Source organism: Abramis brama (assembly GCF_963993115.1).
Source record: "Abramis brama genome assembly, chromosome: 16".
Lineage (NCBI taxonomy): Eukaryota > Metazoa > Chordata > Actinopteri > Cypriniformes > Leuciscidae > Abramis > Abramis brama.
This window is the reverse complement of record NC_139978.1, coordinates 30,187,333-30,205,479: the sequence shown is the minus strand read 5'-3', so window position 1 is coordinate 30,205,479 and position 18,147 is coordinate 30,187,333. Positions and strand designations below refer to the sequence as shown.

General features: G+C 37.0%; 1 protein-coding gene across 4 annotated transcripts in view; it reads right to left on the bottom strand.

Annotated features, from left to right (window-relative positions):
- fibcd1a (fibrinogen C domain containing 1a) overlaps window positions 1-18,147 on the bottom strand; it is a 118,714-nt gene that overhangs the window by 95,941 nt on the left and 4,626 nt on the right. For 2 of the 4 annotated variants that reach the window (XM_084138875.1, XM_084138874.1), the window contains one exon: window positions 8,978-9,097. The exons of the other annotated variants lie outside the window; for them this stretch is intronic. In XM_084138875.1, coding sequence (XP_083995001.1) covers window positions 8,978-9,097 — 120 coding nt within the window. The remainder of the gene's footprint in view (window positions 1-8,977; window positions 9,098-18,147) is intronic. 4 annotated transcript variants of the gene reach the window in all.

The window sequence follows — 18,147 nt, the reverse complement described above, 5'->3', positions numbered from 1 at the left end:
AGGTATGTCCGCTCTCTCTTGTAACGACTGAGACAAATCAGACACAATTATTTGTTATTTTTAACAAATAATCTTTAAAACTCACTCTGGGATCTATGGACCCATCACCCAACTATGGCAAGAAGGGCCTCAGTTACCATGACTCCTCACTGATAAGAAGGTTTATTGCTCTAAAAAATGTGGTCACATGGAAAAAGCAGAGGTCATAGAAAAGACCCACAGCCCTTAAAACAGACTTTCCTGCATTTATTTATAGACAAACTGATCTATAAATGAACATGCACCCCAGGACACTGTGTGAATGATTTACTGTCTTGTTTAGTGTCTTCTGATACTACTATGTATTTTATGATAGAACCAACGGTCAATGAAACCTCAATTTTACCATGTTTGGTTTCTATAACCAAACATGGTTGGTACTTTGAAGTACTTTGAGGTACTTTGAAGATCGAAATGATTGTGTATATCGTTAGCCTTATAGCATAATTGCCTAAGTCCTATTTTTTAAAATAGGACTTAGGAAAATTATGCTATGAGGCTAATGATATGATATGTCGATAGCTGCACAACATATTAGTATTACAAGAATCTTTAATAGTTTCTTCATCAGTGACCAATCCAGCTGCACATGCAAGTGAGTATACTTGAGACAGAGTCATAAATCCACCAACAGAGGAATTTTCCCGCTTGGAAATTCCACCTTTTTCATAAGTCAAGCCAACCCAGAGGGGTGGAACCTTTCTCAGGCTTTATATGGCCTCTACACAAGCCCTTCCCTCTCTTGGCCTTCTCGGTACGTTCAGGTTGCTGTCCTGCATGGCCGCACCAAGCCCCAGGGCAGCAGGCCTTGACTCACAACCAGCCATGTGCTCATTCAGGAGAGAGAGGACTCTCTCAACCACAACAGAATCAAGGACAACATCAGGAGTTTGGCACAATTTCTTCATTCAATGCAGAAGAGATCAATCGCAACTCCAACCATCAACTCTTCCGACTTATTCCCTTCTCCTGGTTGCTCTGCGTGGCCTCTCCGGACCAGGATCCGGATCTGCACTCCAGCCATGTGCTCACGGAGAGAGAGAGAACTCTCTCTGTTTGACTGTTTCAACCAGAACAGAGTCAAACAAACCATGCCAGTTCATCACCATTTCTTCATTCAACGCAGAAGTCGTCGATGGAGACTCATGGAACCATCAAAATCCTTCTTCAGGGACTTCACGAAATGCTTTCACTGCAAAGGCCATGCAAGTATACATTTAACGAGGTGCTCTGAAAATAATAAGATGATGAATCTTTAGTTAAATGGATCTTTTCCATAGTTCCATTTCCAGTGTCCGGTTTCATTCTGTCACTTATAATTTTACCCATGTATGTGTGATTGTGTGTATGTGTGTTTAGATTAGTTATGTTTGTGATTTAGTTAATAAAACTTGTGCACAATACGTATTTGGTTCTCATTCTCTGCTTGCAACAAAGTTTATTTTACGATTTAGATTTTGACTACAGGCTCTTAGTAGTACTGTACAGTAAGAAAGACATTTCCCTTCCCTGGAAATGAACATTTCTTAGAATTAATAAACAATTAACACTTAGTGTTCACGGGACAAACAGGTTGATTGATTGTAATATTAATTTGACCAAATATTCATAATTATTACAAGTTATGATTGATTATTCATATTTATTTTCAGCTAATTTGCTACACTCTGTGGACACTCTGTGTCTTGCCTTTTAAGCTATAGAAAAGAAAGCTCAAAATGGAGCTCTCTTTAATATCTTAATTGTTATAATATAAATAATTCACTAAAGACATTTACTCAAAAACACTCTTTTACTTTAAGAATTAAACAAGTGCCTTTCCTTATGAGAGAGTCAATGAATCATTCACAGAATCAATTCATTCAAAACAGTTAATTCTGCCTTGGATTGTTTGGAAATATGTTGACGTAGCAATATTGTGTCTACAAAGTAGAGAACCAATGAGGTTCATTCTCATGTTACGCAGCACGTGCAAGAACCAATGAGGTTTGTTCTCACCCGTCAAGCAGGTTTGGTTGAGCTTCTGTTTATTTTCGCTGATCAATGTTTATATGTGAATAAAAGCCTAAATAAAATCTGTTCATCATATAAAGCGATCGAGTCTCTTCAGAAAATTTGGACTAAACCGCTCAATTCATATGGATTAGTTTTACAATCTCTTTATAAACGTATTTGAAGCGGCACAGTGGTAGTTGCTTAGCGGTCAATGGAGGGACAGAAATCTCTCAGATTTCATCAAAAAGATGTGTTCCGAAGATGAACGGAAGTCTTACGGGTTTGGAAAGACATGAGGGTGAGTAATTAATGACAGAATTTTCATTCTTCGGTGAACTATCCCTTTAATACCAACTTTTTCTTTAATTAACCATTGTATAAAAACATTACCATACTCGCAATTGTGTGGTAAAATATTCACTGAGCTTAAGATACTGCAGAAGAAGCATCTGCATGAGCTACGCCAGAGCGACCTCTACGAAATAAACTTTGGGAGTGTACACATTATCTTCAAGTCAAAGTATACATTTACTGCTATATACAACAGAAAGTGTTTACAACTGTACTGTGTGTCCACTCAACTGACTGTTGACATGATTTAGCCTCAGCGTGTGGTGTGTGTGTGGCTTGTGTATGCGTAACTCTGCAGAGTGGCAAGGAGCAGTGACAGTGCCTTCTCTCTGCAGGCTTGCCTGTCAGTGCACTCCAAGGACAGGCAGCGATGTGTGCAGGCAGCGATTTGTCTTTCAGGCCTCTTCTGGGCTCCAGAGAGCTGCTTCTGCAGGGATGCCATAAGTCACCATTCACACTCTTCCTCTCCGCTCCCTAATGGCTGACACACAGAAGTCAGCTCGGGCTTTGCTCTGACACGCTGGATCAAAACTGCAGGGGACAAAAGATCAGCCTGTACACACATAAACACACACACACACGGACCAACGGATGCCATTTGAGAGAAAGCAAATGCATGAGATGTAAAAGCAGGTCTCATTTGTTTGATGCCAACAGTAAGCAAACATATCTCAAAATGTTATTCACTTTATGTTTGAGAAGCAAGTGAAATGTTGTTTCGGATGTCTTGTGCACAAGGAGAATATGAGTTCCACATCCTTCACGCAAAAAAAGAAAAAAATTCAGGAGAAATGCATTTGTGACATTTAGTTTAGGAGTCTGAAATAAACAACATTCCCGAGGTGCTTTATATAATTTTACTGGAACATCACAACGGTTCTCGAGTGCTTTGTGTAGTGGAAACTAGAGAAAAAACAGTTTTCATACCATCTCAGCAATTTTTTAACAAAGATAAATTGGTAACACTTTACAATAAGGTCTCATTTGTTAACATTTGTAAATGTATAAACTAAAATAAACTAACAATGAGCAATACATATGTTACACAGTATTCATTCATCTTTGTTAATGTTATTTATTAAAAATACAGTCATTCATTGTTTGTTCATGTTAGTTCAAAGTGCTTTAACTACTGTTAACAAATACAACTTTTGTAATTTTGTAACATTTCAATAATGTATTAGTAAATGTTGAAATTAACATTAACTAAGATTAACAAATGCTGTAGAAGTATTGTTCATTCTTAGTTTATGTTAACTAATGTTAACTAATGAAACCTTCTTGTAAAGTGTTACCGATAAATTGAGTCATCTAGTGTTGTTATTGTTAACTAAAACTAAAATGATTATAAATTGTTTTTGTTGATTGAAATAAAGATGAAATAAAATGAAATATGAATACTAGATGAAAAACTTAAAGAAAAAAATGGAATTTAGAAAGGTTGCCTTGGCAACTAAAATAAAACAAGTTAAAGCTAAATAAATAAAAACTAATGAATAATAAAGTCAAAAGCACTCAACAAAATTACTATTAAAATGAAAAGTGAAATAAAAATAAATAAAGCAAATTCAAAATTACTTAAAAAAATTCCATAATAGTATAAGCAATACTAAAATAACGCTGGTCATCTTGGGAAAACACAGCCGAATGGTTCTGATACCAATTTTTCTTCCTTTATACTTCACTGCCAGAAAAAAAATGCAAAAAAATTCCCTTTAACTGGGCCAGTACCACCAAAGGTACATCTAAGTGCCTTCCCTAGAGAAAAAAACCATACCAAAATGTATTTAAAATACATTTGTTTCATGCTAAGTACATACTTACTGACATATTCCTTGAGACTTACTGATATAAATATTATAATTAAACTTTATTTGGAGTACTTCTTTACTGCACATTTCCAAATTTGTTAGCCTAAAATGTGTTTCATATCACTATTAGTATGGATAGTATGATCCCTTTTTAATACCAGTCTTTAAATGCAAGATATTTAAAGTGTACCTAGTATACTTGCAATAGTTCCACTTTAGCACAATCAAATATACTTAAGTATATCTTTAGATCTGGATAACTCAAGTGCAATAAGTACAAAATTAGTTGTTCCAGTTTAACAGACTTTAAGTATACCAATTTAATAATTGCAGGGTATTTATATTAAGTACATAAATATGTAAATGTATTTCTAGCATACTTAGCATAAAATAAATCTATTTCATTTCAATGTGAAAATTCAGCAATCTAGAAAGAAAAGAGGAAAAATTTTATCACTCAACGGAAGTCACAGCTTGAGGTAGTTAATAATGGTTACAGAGAGGCATTTTTCCCCAGAAAGCCATATTAAGAGCCTGCCAGGAAAAACTACTGGGAGAAAATGTCCCGCTGAAACAATTTGTGATACATTTCCATAAAACCTTACAGAATTGTAAGGGTCAGCCAAAATGTTTTCAAGTTGCATTTTTAAAAATACAAACCAGAAGTAACAGAAGGATACCATCAATCAAAATTGTTTTAAAATTCAGCGTATTATGCGCAGACATTCAATATCGAAGCTTTCACACACTTACGATCACCATCACGAAATGCACTTCGCTTTAAAATGGGGACCTTCAAGAATTAGCCGGTAATTTGAGCACAAAACCCTCTGAATGGCATGCGTTTTGAACCCTGGCATGTGCTGAGCATTTAAAATGACATAGCCGGTTAGGGCTTCACAGTGCAGAAACTAATTAGATTGTCCATAATGGATTCCATCTCACTTTATATGATGTGACTTGACAGCTGCCAAAGCTGTTGTGAAGTATGAAACAGTTTTTTTGTGTGTGCGTGTCTGAGTGTAATAATTCGGCCCCTCATTCCTGGCTTTCCACATATGATGTGTATATGATTCTGAAAACCCTGTTAGTCGATGGCCAGCTCTCCGCAGAGGTCAAATCCATTTGCGCCTCCTGCAGGTGGCATCACACCAGGACGACCCCGGGTCAGAGCAGCCTTTTAAAAGCCATCAGAAATCCCAAACCACATGTACAAACTCAAGGATGTTATGTCAACACAAATGCACAGTAAAAAGTAAAAGGTGGGCTGGGGTGAAATAATGCCACTTGTTCACCTAGTGACTGAAGCACATGGTCCAGATTTTGGACCATGGTGCTCATGATCAGATTGAACAGGTTCTGATGACCTGAAGATACTATTTCTATTCAATTGCTTTGGTGATCTTTTGTCAGTTATAATTTAGAGTGTGACAGCACTTCTCAATGTTTGCATTTTACTATGCCTCATATACACAACCAGACCAATCATTTCACAAGTGGGCCATTTAAAAGGTCTGTTTTGTTGGATGGTAAAAATCCTATTAATGGTCACAAAATGTTTACTGAAAAGGCTTTATGGTTGCTAGGAAAGCAAAACAATGTTTCCACAACAAATTGTCAATGATGACCAGAGAAAACAAGAGTTAAGAGAAAAAGCAATACAGTACTAAGAAGGCACAAGTACTTCTCCTAGCAACTTGAATGAAGACCTGCAATCTCTCTCAAACTGTGAGCAAAGATTAGGTTTCAAATAGCGTCACCAATGGCAAAAAAATAAATAATCCTTTCTATATAACTATTTCACAGACATGGCTTATTAGTGATTCTTTTTCCTTCAGTCCAGTCAAATGAAGTTATTTTACTAGGTGTCACATTCCAAGTCACTTGATGTATGGTCAGTGTAAAGTTGGTCTGCACTGGGTTTTGACCAGGTTTTAGTCTTAAGTTTACAAGAGGCTAAAATAGATGAAGTAGATCTGTAAATGGCTTGTTTCCTAGCCTCTATTGACAGCACAGGTTTGGGGAAGTTATGGAAAAACTTGACTGCGACACTACAGGGAATCTATGATAGCAGTCAGTGGGTGGTTGACAGAAAGCATGAACCAGAGCAGGACCGTTGTAATGAGCAATGCATTAAATATAAAGGTCTGTGAGACATTATGCAGGGGAGAATGGCCATTAACATCCTTTCTATATGGCTTGAAGCAAAAAGGAGATGTCAGCGAAGCCCCAGATTTCCAAACGTAGACCCCATCGTTACTGTTAAATCTGCAGAAAACCATCTCCTCTTCAGTTTATTTTGAGAAAGAATTATTATATGATTGTTCTACTCTCAAAAAAGAAAAGAAAATGGTGAGTTGTGTTTGACGTTGAAAAACCACTAGATCATTGATGTGAAACTACAAACTGCAGTGCAGTCAAAAAATGTATGTTGGCCTTTGTGCACACAATACATCAAATACTGTATCAATCGTTTTTGTTCACACAATAAAATTGCATCATATGCAAGTCAACAACCAGAGAAACAGAATGAAAGATCACATTCTGCACAATACTTTAAAATGAACCAAAGAGAGTACAAACGAGGACAAGGAAAGGACTGGGTGATTAAGCTAAACCAGTTATATTTTTATATTTTTCTACCAATACTTGACAGTATTCTATATATCATAACTGTTGGCAGTTTCTGAGGCAGTAAGTGTATTGCATTATGTTTTTTTATCAACTTACTAGTATTAAAGTTTACTGTAATTATGTGGGCGCTCAGTTTTTTCCTCTAATTTTGGCCAAAATCTCATGTTTTTAAAGACAAGGCTATTCACAGGCTATTTCAGACAGTATTGGCTATGACTCGATGACAAATGCTAGACTAAGAGTCTCTTCTTCACTCCTCAAATACATAAAACATTAGCCTTATTATTTATATATTGTTTCTTGAGTAAAGAAAACACTACTAACACATATTCAAACCAGGGGCCGTATTCACAAAGCATTTTATCTTACCACTAGGAGTACTAAATCGCACTAAAAGATTTTAGCTAGGAGTTTTCTCTTAAAAGTTATTCACAACGCCTTTCAGACCTACTCTTAGTAAAGAAAAATAACAATTTCTAAACTAAGAGTGAGTCTTCGTTGCTATGGATGACGTCATTACTCATGCACAAGCTTGACTGAAGTGACCACCTTGATTGGCTGATGATTGTAACGCGGGAATGATTCCAAACACCTCCCCTACGATGATGAGTGACAGATGACAGGTCTGAGAATGCGTGCGCTACACAAGTAGTGCGAAGGACGGAAGATGATGAATAACTGAATAAATAGCCTAAATGAATAAAGAGTAAGGCAAAACAAATAGCCTAGTAGCCTAATAAAACATATGGATTGATGCAATATCTTTGCAACATTATTGAATTAATCTGTCACTATATGCCTCTGCCTACGTTTGCAAAGAGAAGAACATTTTAATTTGATTCACAATGAAACTTTACAATTAGTTTACATGCAATGAGTAGCCTAGTTTTGGTTGTTGGTGGTGGCGTTATTGCATCCCTAGTTATGCCTATACAATGCAAAATTGTTCCCTCGCGATTGGAAGCTCCTGTAGCCGCCGCATACGCATTTCAAAACATCGCAGCGTGAAATGCCACAAAAAGCGGTTTGTGAATAGGTCTTAGTGAGTTAGGAGTCCTCTCGACTTCTTTTAAGCTGTCCCAGACTTAGGTGCTACTTTTAGGGCTAAAATGCTTCGTGAATTACTCTTAGTGAAAAAAATTAGGAGTCCTAAAGTTAGGAGTGACACGCCCATTATTTTTAGGAGTTGCTCCTAAATTCGCCAGTTAGGAGCTACTTTTAGCCTTAAAATTCTTTGTGAATACGGCCCCAGGTCTTTATTTACCCATACATTGCCAACAAGCAGAGACGGTCCAAAATGTTGTGTCTTTTGAATAATGACTCTGGATTCGAACTGTAAAGACGTGATTCTTTACTTTCTTTTAAGCAACATTATACATACAACCCACTACAGGCACTACATTCACGACGGAGAAAGGTTTTACATTTTTTGCGGATCCAATGGAGTTGGATTTCTGGTTTCTGCCCTACAAAACATATGAAGAGTTCAGATGCAAAAGCCTCTAAGTGCCATCTGAAATTTTCTTCTAGAATGATCATTTTTATCAAGCTCGTATAGTTTAAGTTCAGTAATTTCACTTAAATGGCAATGAAGATTACCTATTAATTGTCATTTAAGTGAAATTACTGAACTTAAATATACAAGCTTGATAAAAATGATCATTCTAGAAGAAAATTTCAGATGGCACTTAGAGGCTTTTGCATCTGAACTCTTCATATACAGGTACCTCAATATTTATGTATTTTCTATGAATCTCTATAATTCATATGCCCCTTACCATATTTGGAACATCAGCTCCCAAAGCAATAATGACAGGTGATAATGTCGGTACTACCTTATCATTTCGAGCCCGAATCTGATCCGGAAAATGCAGATGACCAAGCCGATCGATCAACTTTGCCAGTGCGACTGGACCAGAACGTATCAGATTGGTAAGGTTTTATTTTATTGGGGACATAATAATGATTATAATGACTTAAACTGTCTTTTTACATGTCGCGCCGCGATACGGGGGTGAGAACACTATGTAAACATAAAACCACGTCTGCATTTGTGATCGTAGAAACGACATACAAGCTCTACTCTATACTGCTCAAAACTCGCGTTTGAATAGTCAGTATTTCTTAAAATATGAAAACATACTTACAGGCTGTGTCTGAGAGTCAGAAGTGCCAGAATGTACTTGCAAAGATGGAATTGTCCCAGTTTTTAGAATCAGCCTTTGTGCACAGCCGGCCTTGTACTCTCGCAGGTTCTGGAAACAGTCCTACGAAAAATGTGCAGCACACAGTCGAATATTTTGGTTGTAGCCTACTCAGTGTTTCCCCTACCATTATATAAGGGGGGCGCCCCGCCCTCCTAACGGCTCCCCCCGCCCCCCTTGAAGTCAAGTAAATTTGATTTGATTTTCTTTTTAGCGCCAGATTACAATTTGTTATTTTATTTATAAAAACCAAATAGCCCTTAAGTAATAAGTTATTTATCTTATTTCCACGATGGCATGTATTTTCTGTCTGTGTTTGCGCGTTTACAATTATCCCAATGAGTGCGCAAGCGCGCACACTCACACACAAACAAACACTTGCGTCAAATACAGATGAGCACTAGCGGACAGAGAGCGCGCGGCGGGAAATATGTCGCTGAACTGAAGATGGCAACACTCGCTCTACTGCGAGTAGCAGCCGGAGTAGCTCTCCTGCTCCAAGTCTACGCCCGTTTCACACATATTTCGTTTGCAGTGCGTGTGCGGTGAGTATTTTTTTCCGTACCCATGTTTACAGAGCTTTCACACTGCACGCGGATGCAGTCCGTCGATGATCGATCTGTTCCAGTTGCGGTGCGTGTACAGCAGTGCAGCGATCGTTTCCGCACCGAGTCTATTTTTGCCGTTTATATACTGTCTATGATTTCTGCTGTGCTGCAAACGCTGAATTAAAGTGACAGCGCATGTTTCGTGGTCAAAATGAACACAGATTGACCTGAAAATGTAGTAATTTCACCATAAGTGCGATGAATTAAATAAAATGTAGTAATCTCACCATACATTTATTTAATTTTTCACTTTAAGACCGGGGTAAAGCAAGGAAAACTACAATTTACCTCAACAAGGCGACATAATGACATTCGTGGAGGTTCTTTGTGACATGCAAGATTTATTGTATTAAAATTTAAATGCAAAAGATTTTAATATAAATACATGGTTAAATATTTTACCACTTGCTTGAGCAACTTAATATATAATTATATAGAAGTAATGCATTGAATAATACATTGTTTAAATTGTGTTTAAACGTGAACGCGCGTTCACAGCAGTGCTGCGTCTGACAGGATTATTCTCTCCAATAAATGCATCATAGAAATAAAAACTTCTCACAAAAAAAGCCCATTTAAAATTTGTTTGTCATATAAATGTATTAACTAACATTAACGAACAATGAATGAGCAAAATATTTGTTAGTATTTATAAATCTTTTTTTAGTTGTTAAAAATAAAACTATTTAAGCTCTGGTCCATTAATATTAACAAATACTTCTATAAATTTAACAAAGGTTATTTGCAAAAGTCAATTTTAAAAAGATTTAAATATGGTTTTTTATTTTTTTAAAGAGATATCTTATGTTAACATTTTTTTTTAAACATTTGTTTTATGTTAACTTTTACAAAGCATTACCCTCCCAGACAACCAATTAATGTGACACATAGATAGATAGATAGATAGATAGATAGATAGTGTCTGTGTCAATTTTCCCCAACCAACCAACCAACCAACCCCCCCCCCCCCCCCCCCCAAACCTGTAAACCTAGGGGAAACACTGCTACTGTTCCGGAACGGTGCTGTAAATAAAGCTTAACCACTGTTTTCTAATTGTGTCCTATTTTGGAAAGCCAAACAAAGTAGTTTGGCTTTCTCAACGAAAAACACAGCATCTCCATGACATGGCGGCGGCAACAATAATACAGCGAGAATAAAAGTTACGCAACTCTGTTATGAAACTCTGCCCCCACAGACGTAGATTTATGGGGGCGTGTTTAAACGAAGCGTTTTAGGAAGGCGTGGCTGAGCCTTAACTTTTACAAAGAATATCTCTTTGGGTTTGAGACTTTGAGCTTTGTAACTCTGCAGATCTAATACATGCACAAACAGCTACATTACACACTAAAGAAAAAGGAAAACAAGAAATTGCATCATATGACCCCTTTAAGGGCCAAAAAACGCACATTAACAACATTGCAATATTTACAATCTTCCTTAAATATACAATATATATTTCGTTCAGACCTAGACTAGGACACATTAGTGTTGTTGCCATGTCCCAGGTAGTGTAGCCCTAGATCCAGTTATGAGATCAGCCAATCTGGTGAGGGAACCAGAGGTTGAAAAATGCACAAGGCTTCCAAGTCCTGTTTAATCTCCATCTCTCCTTTTTAAAACCACTCAGCTTCAAAATGGCCACCAAAGCGACGGGAATCAGAAAAGCTGAGGTATCCTGTCTTAAATCATTACTGCTCTGTGGCACTTAGTCTTAAAAAACTAGTGATCTCTCACATTAACTGCACTTCCCCTTGAGTGACTAAAACACCATCCAGTTTGTAAATCACACCAATTGACTAGCAGAAAACAAAATGTTCCTGTCCCACACACTGCTGAATCCCTATAGGTGGCAATTATATTAGTGTTTGTACATAAATCAACTGAAAAGACAAATGCACACTGATTTCCTGACAGAAGTGATAATGATAGAAGAACAGTCAAGATAATGGCCAATATAACTTCATTAACACACAGACCTACATATCAACCACAAGATGTTCTCAACATTTCACTTACAACTGCAAGCCATAATGTCATTATCATTTCATTTGCTGATAATATCAAGAAAACTAGTTTAACCACTGCATAAATACATCAACAGAACTGTCAGCGACAACTTTGCCCCAAGTGTCACTGGGACTAAAGCATGAACAGGAAGGCATAAACAGAAATGTAAATAGCAAAAGTAGGATTTGCAGTGATGATCTCTACGAGGAGACAAGTGAGGCTGCGGTAAGAAATTGAGTCAAAATGAACTTAACACTTCAAGTGATCAAATTAAAATTAAAATTTAATTTAAATATTTAGTTATAAATTAAAATATTAGTAAACACACACACACACATACTGCCGACCAAAAAAAAGTTGATGTTTGAATTTAAATAGGCAAATGCTTAAGAGTCTATGATTGGATCATTATTTCAGTGATTATTATGTTTCTAGCATGTTATATGTTTGGGAACAGTTCTTCCAACCCTAAATGATGGAGTGTGTAGCTTTTTATCTCTTAAACAACCATGTAGGAAGACACATCATGGCCATATTTCAGGATGACAAGCCAAGATTCATCAGGGTCAAATTGTGAAAGTCCAGAGTCCTTAAATTCATTGAAAGTCTTTGGGATGTGCTGGAGGAGACTTTACAGACTTTTGCATTGTCAATCCAAGATCCTGACCACACATATACACTATATATATATATATATATATATATATATATATATATATATATATATATAGTAAATGTATATAGTCACTTGACCTGCAGTCTTTTATTGACATTGATTAACATGTCAGCACTGAGAAACTGGTAAATGTTTCAGAAAGGTCAACACTACTAAAGGTCTCAGATGAATTTACCTGAAACATCCTGATAAAGGCAACAGATGCACATCCGCTCTGTGAAATCCTTGCAGACCATGTGCAGTATGATGACTAAATGAATGTGCAGCTTTATCGCTTTATCTTTTGTCTGTGTTATCACAGTCTGTTATTGCTGCACAAAAGTGCAAGAGTGGAAGGCAGGCCACTCAAGGGTCAATTTGAACAGCAACAAAAAATTGCATGCTCTGACCTTCCCATACATTGAATAAATCTCTGCCAGCCATTGTCACATCTAAATCCCTCACACTACCAGATTCAATCCACCTAGATCATAATCTGTCCACCCCAATTGGCTCCAACAGGAGATTCTGTCTCCGAATAACACAACCCACCACATTCAAAATCAGCTTTTATTCCCCCGGCAAAAAACAAAGAACTGACCGCCTTAAGCACTTATGCTTATTATGATTATCTTTCCTCTAATACATTGGACTAATAGGCTTTGTGGCTATAATTTTCACACTCCCATGCTCATAATAATACAGCAAATGCCGCTCAGTTTGTATTTATAACACCATATGCGGCTGTTTATTGGATTGGATAATGTGTAAAGCTACTCTATGTAATGTTGTATTTTGTATTTGTCTTATAGTGCATCATATTAACTTATTCAACATTGCTGTTTTATGGCTTTTGACTTCATAACAGCCACACTTTTTGAACAGAATTTAAACAGCTAAGCAACACATGTATGCACTGAATTATTATTGCAAAATATTAAATCAAGTGCCATCCATTATAAACAAAAATCTCACAAAACGAAACTTGTTAGCTTTAAAACGCTAAAATAACTGAAATATGGTTGTTAAATTATGAATATATTAAAAAATAAAATCCAAATTATAAAAAAAATATGTCCCATAGTAATGGTATGGTACTTTGGCATTGGCTATACTATAGTACTGAATAATTACTATACTCATTTTAAGGGTGAGCGATATGACCAAGTTCTTATTTCACGATATGAGAGATTTTATTTCACGATAACGATAAAGTATATATCACAATATAGTTATTTTGTTTTATTTGATCTCATTCCTGTTCGAAAAAATAAGAAGAATTAAGAAAATTACAAACAATAGGACAAATACAATAAAACAAAAATATGAATTAAATTACGTTTTTCAAGTGCAATAGGTTTATTTAACGTGTAGTTAGAATTAGTACAGAAATGTAATAATCAAATGTAAAAACTTAAAGGTATAGTGGAGGATTTTCTTTTTCCGGGTGGATCATCAAGACTATTGGTCCTCCTAATTGTCAATCATTCTGGTGATATGTTTACGTAAGGCCGTCGTACGTGCTCGTCCCTAGGTAGTTTTCGCTTTCGTAAATAGATTTTCACTTACCAGTGGCGAGTCTGACATAGTGGAAAACTTGGTTTACACCCAACTGTTTACTTTCACTTGAGACATAACTGGCTGCATTTACATGAATACTTCACACGATGGCCGTTTTGACATAATTGCGTGTGTATTCGACCATTTAAGCGCAATAAGATGTGAAAGAGAACTGTATTCATTCATTCATTCAAACATTGTATACTGAGAGACGTGGCTTTCTGTACACGTGCTTCAGCTGTGTGTCAGTCAGCGTGTGCACCGCATTGAGATCTTTTTCACTGCTTATTGTGCTTAACACTTGTTTACATCGATCACATCCCAAATTCGCAATTCGATATACTGTATATCGTCATACCGCCCAGCCCAAACTCATTTACTATAGTATTCTATGGTGCCTTGGTTTACCATAGTATTTTCTTGTTAGTTACAATTGGCAGGTACTGTATAAATGCCATGGCACACATGCTCCAGACAAGTTGAGCTATGGTCCTTGTGGGAGATCCAGGTCTGCCTTCTGTTCCCGTTTCCCTTTTCTTCCCACAAATTCCCTGTCGCCTCTCTACCGCCTCTGTCAATAAAAATAGCACAATCCCCGAAAAATAAAAGCTGTAAAAACTGCTGACTCTTGAACACAACTGGTCAAGCAGCATCAGTTATATTGTGCTGCAGAATAATAGTGCCTCTTTATATTTGTTATAAAATCTTTTTCTGCTCTCCCTTGCACATGCCTGCTTACACTAATCCATCCAAAAGTTTCTCTCAGTCATTAAAGAACGCCCTCGAAATTTGTGCCCTACACAATTTGCATGCAGCAATTTCCAATTGGGAAAGTGAACAAGATGTTCAGCATGTTTTTACCCTCAAAGTGTGAAAAAGCAGTGCAACTGTTTAATGAATTCAATATAGTGTCTTTTGTGTTATTCAGGGTGACTAAAGATGGATGTAAGTCTTTTTTAGGCAATCTCAAAAGCGGAGAAGAAATGTCAAACGCAAGATAAATACCAAAAGGTGTATCTACAGTCCCGAATTAAATAAAGATGGCTTTTGCAAAATGTCAACAGATCTGACCCGGAGCAAATGAGATTGTTTACTTTTATACCTGGTCTTAAAAATCATTCCTTATTGTTGAACGTGAGAGGAAAGAGACACATCGGGGATCATCCGAAATATGTCAGAGGTTAAGCCAGATAACATTCGCTCCATCACACTGAAAAAATGATCCATGACAGTTTGATATACAGACGCCATCTAGGAGAGCCATTGATGGCCTATAATTATACAACTACTCTTAGAGTGAGCCCCTCGCCTGTGGGACTCCATATATCAGAATTCATACGCGCCCAAATAGCCCCACGATCCTGTGATGGATATCCAGCACAGATAACAGCAGAGAAGGGAAAGCCATATATCTGTAGGGACTTTATAGCTTTCACATCCATCCACTGTCAATGTGCTACAACCAAGGCCAGAAGACTTTATTATGCATACAGGAAGGCTTGACGAGGAATGAGGTACGGCTGAAAGGATAGGGTTGAAATTCTGATAGCATTTCAGGCCATGATAAACACTGAAACACCAAAAAGATGGAAAGTGGATGGATATTAGAAGGGCATTTTTTGAATTCTAGCCACAGATTGATTTAAACCCATTTTTTTCCTGGATCAGACATAAAAAGCCATATGTTATTGTGAGGGAAGATAAACAGCTTTAAGCAGGGTTTTGTACTTAATACGAGCTGAAAACGCACATGGGAAATGGGAAGCGTTTTAAGCTATATGTCTACATTAATACGGATACATTTGAAAAAGCATTTTTTTCTCTACGTTTTGGCCTTTCAACCACACTAAGACTGCGAAAACTGAGCTTTTTGAAGACCCTATCCAAAGTGGCTAAATAAAAAAAATGCTGCTTTAGTGTTAGGCATTCGAAAATGTTGCCAAAGATTATGTTATGAATGTTACTTTGTACAATCTTCACATTACATTCCTACAAAGAAGACAGAAAATGTACTTCCTATTGCTATCCTGTGTGAAAACATGAGAGCAATTGCATTTTAGGAATAAATGGAATAAGAATATTGTGAGAGCTTCATTATGTCTGGTCTCTCGGTATCATCTCAGTGAGCTTTTATTACGTTTTACACATGTGGAGTAACATTATTTAAGCAAGGCCGTAACCATGTCTTGAACATTGGCAAAAAAATATGTGCAAAATATGTCAAAAATATGTCACATTCAGTTATGAATGACAAAAGTTGAGTAGTTTGCATCACTGTATGTTACTGTGGGTCAAATAAAACAGTTGTCAAATATGAAATGTTTAGCTTATATCTTACCACACACGCACTCTTCCACTGTAAAAACTAAAAGCGTTGAAACTCACACTCATCTTCAGTGAACATTAAGCCCCGCCTTCTTTGATCTGATTGACCATCATTGTGCAATTGACAAACACGTCTACAATAACCCGGATAGAATTGAAAATTTGAGTTTAGATAGATTTGAGTTTTCATTTCAAAACGCTCTCCATCCACAATAGTGTTTTCAAGCATTTTCCAAAAGTTTCTCATCCACACTGAAACGTCGGAAAATGCTAAATTCAATTTATACGTAAACCCTCATAAAAGCTCACTGAGATGATACAGACAGAACAAGACATATTCAAGTCATCATGCAATTCTTCTGGCAGAATCATTTTATTTAGCAAAATATCTCACCTTTCGCTAATGCCTCCAGGTCGCACTGGTCGCACTTGGGGCAAATATATTGGCCAATTTAGCGATATCCAATTATTGGAGAGGACTTGTCCCCTAACTGCCTATGGGGGTTACGGTCCTGGATTTAAGTATTTTCTGACATTTCACTGCGGATGAGAAACTTTTGGAAAGTGAAACTTTTTTTAATTAATGTGGACATAGTTTTAAAGGTCTGTTCACACCAAGGACAACCATAACGATAAAGATATAGTTTTAAATATCTTTCTACATTTAAAAGAATAGCAGAGTCCAGACCACAACTATAACGATAATGGCACAGAGAAACAATATCAATGGAATCACTTTCACAACTATATTTTTTTCCAGCTGATGAATGATAAAAACCTTGACAGCCAATCAGAATCCATCCTGCTTTAAAGAGCTAGAGCACTTAAAGTGGCAGATGACAACATCAGCAGCGCATGCTAATAAACAGAATGTTGTCATGTGTTGGTGTAGACACTAATATAGTTACAAGCCTTTAGAGTTGTTGCAGCTTTACTGGGGCATACTTATTAAGCTAGGGGACACACTAGGTATCCAGTGTTTTATCCTGTAGACACATAATGGCTATGTTCAGTCAAGCGGTTACAGCTTTCATTACAGAACAGAAGGCTTCCAGGTTTTTGGAGGAATGTTTAATTGGCAGCGCCGTGTTTGACAAGCATCCCGAAGAAATGAATTTCAGCCCACATGTTTGGACTTCCCATCCCCATTGTGTCCAGCACACAATTGGTAAACATCTCTCACATTGTCTTTGTTTGGCCGTGTAGAATTGCTGTGTGCCCGATGGGAGATTGCAGGACAGAAAGCAGACAACTGCTGGGCATGACTTCTCAGATTCTTTAAAGATTAACTCAAGAGATAAAGTATTTGGGTTTCCTCCACATCTACACTTCATCCTGATGAAAAGCTACTCAGGCTGTCAGCAAGTCTGTTCAATTTGCAAATCCTAATAGCTACTACAACTTAAGCTGCTTGACACATTTGAGAGGGAAATGAATTGATAAAACTCTATTTAACTTTAGGTGGCTGCTATCATCCTGTGCTGAGATGAAGTCTTCAAGTTACTGTATGATGGCCACGGCTCATTTTTTCAGCTGTACAGGATGGCAAATGTTTCTTTCAGTCTTTGAAATCGTCAATCCCTCCAGCCCCTTACAGTTAAATGGCCTTTAAGTCAAAAGGCTGACAAGCAAATCAATTACCTGGTCTGAAGAACAATTCACAGATGTTTTAGCCTGCAGTTTCCAGGGTTAAAAATACAGTAGCAGCTTAAAGAAACAGACAGTTCACTCAAGAACGGAAAATCTGTCATTCTTTACTCTTCTCCATGACGTTCCAAACCAGAACGAGAAGGAAAGGACAAGTTTGGCAGGATGTTCACAGTATTCTTTCTCATTCAAAGACAGTGAATGATGACCAGGGGCTGTCAAGCTCCAAAAATGACAAGATGGAAATATAAAAATTCATAAAATCTTTATGAACAGTAGTCCATCAAACTGTGCACTATCTGAAGACATA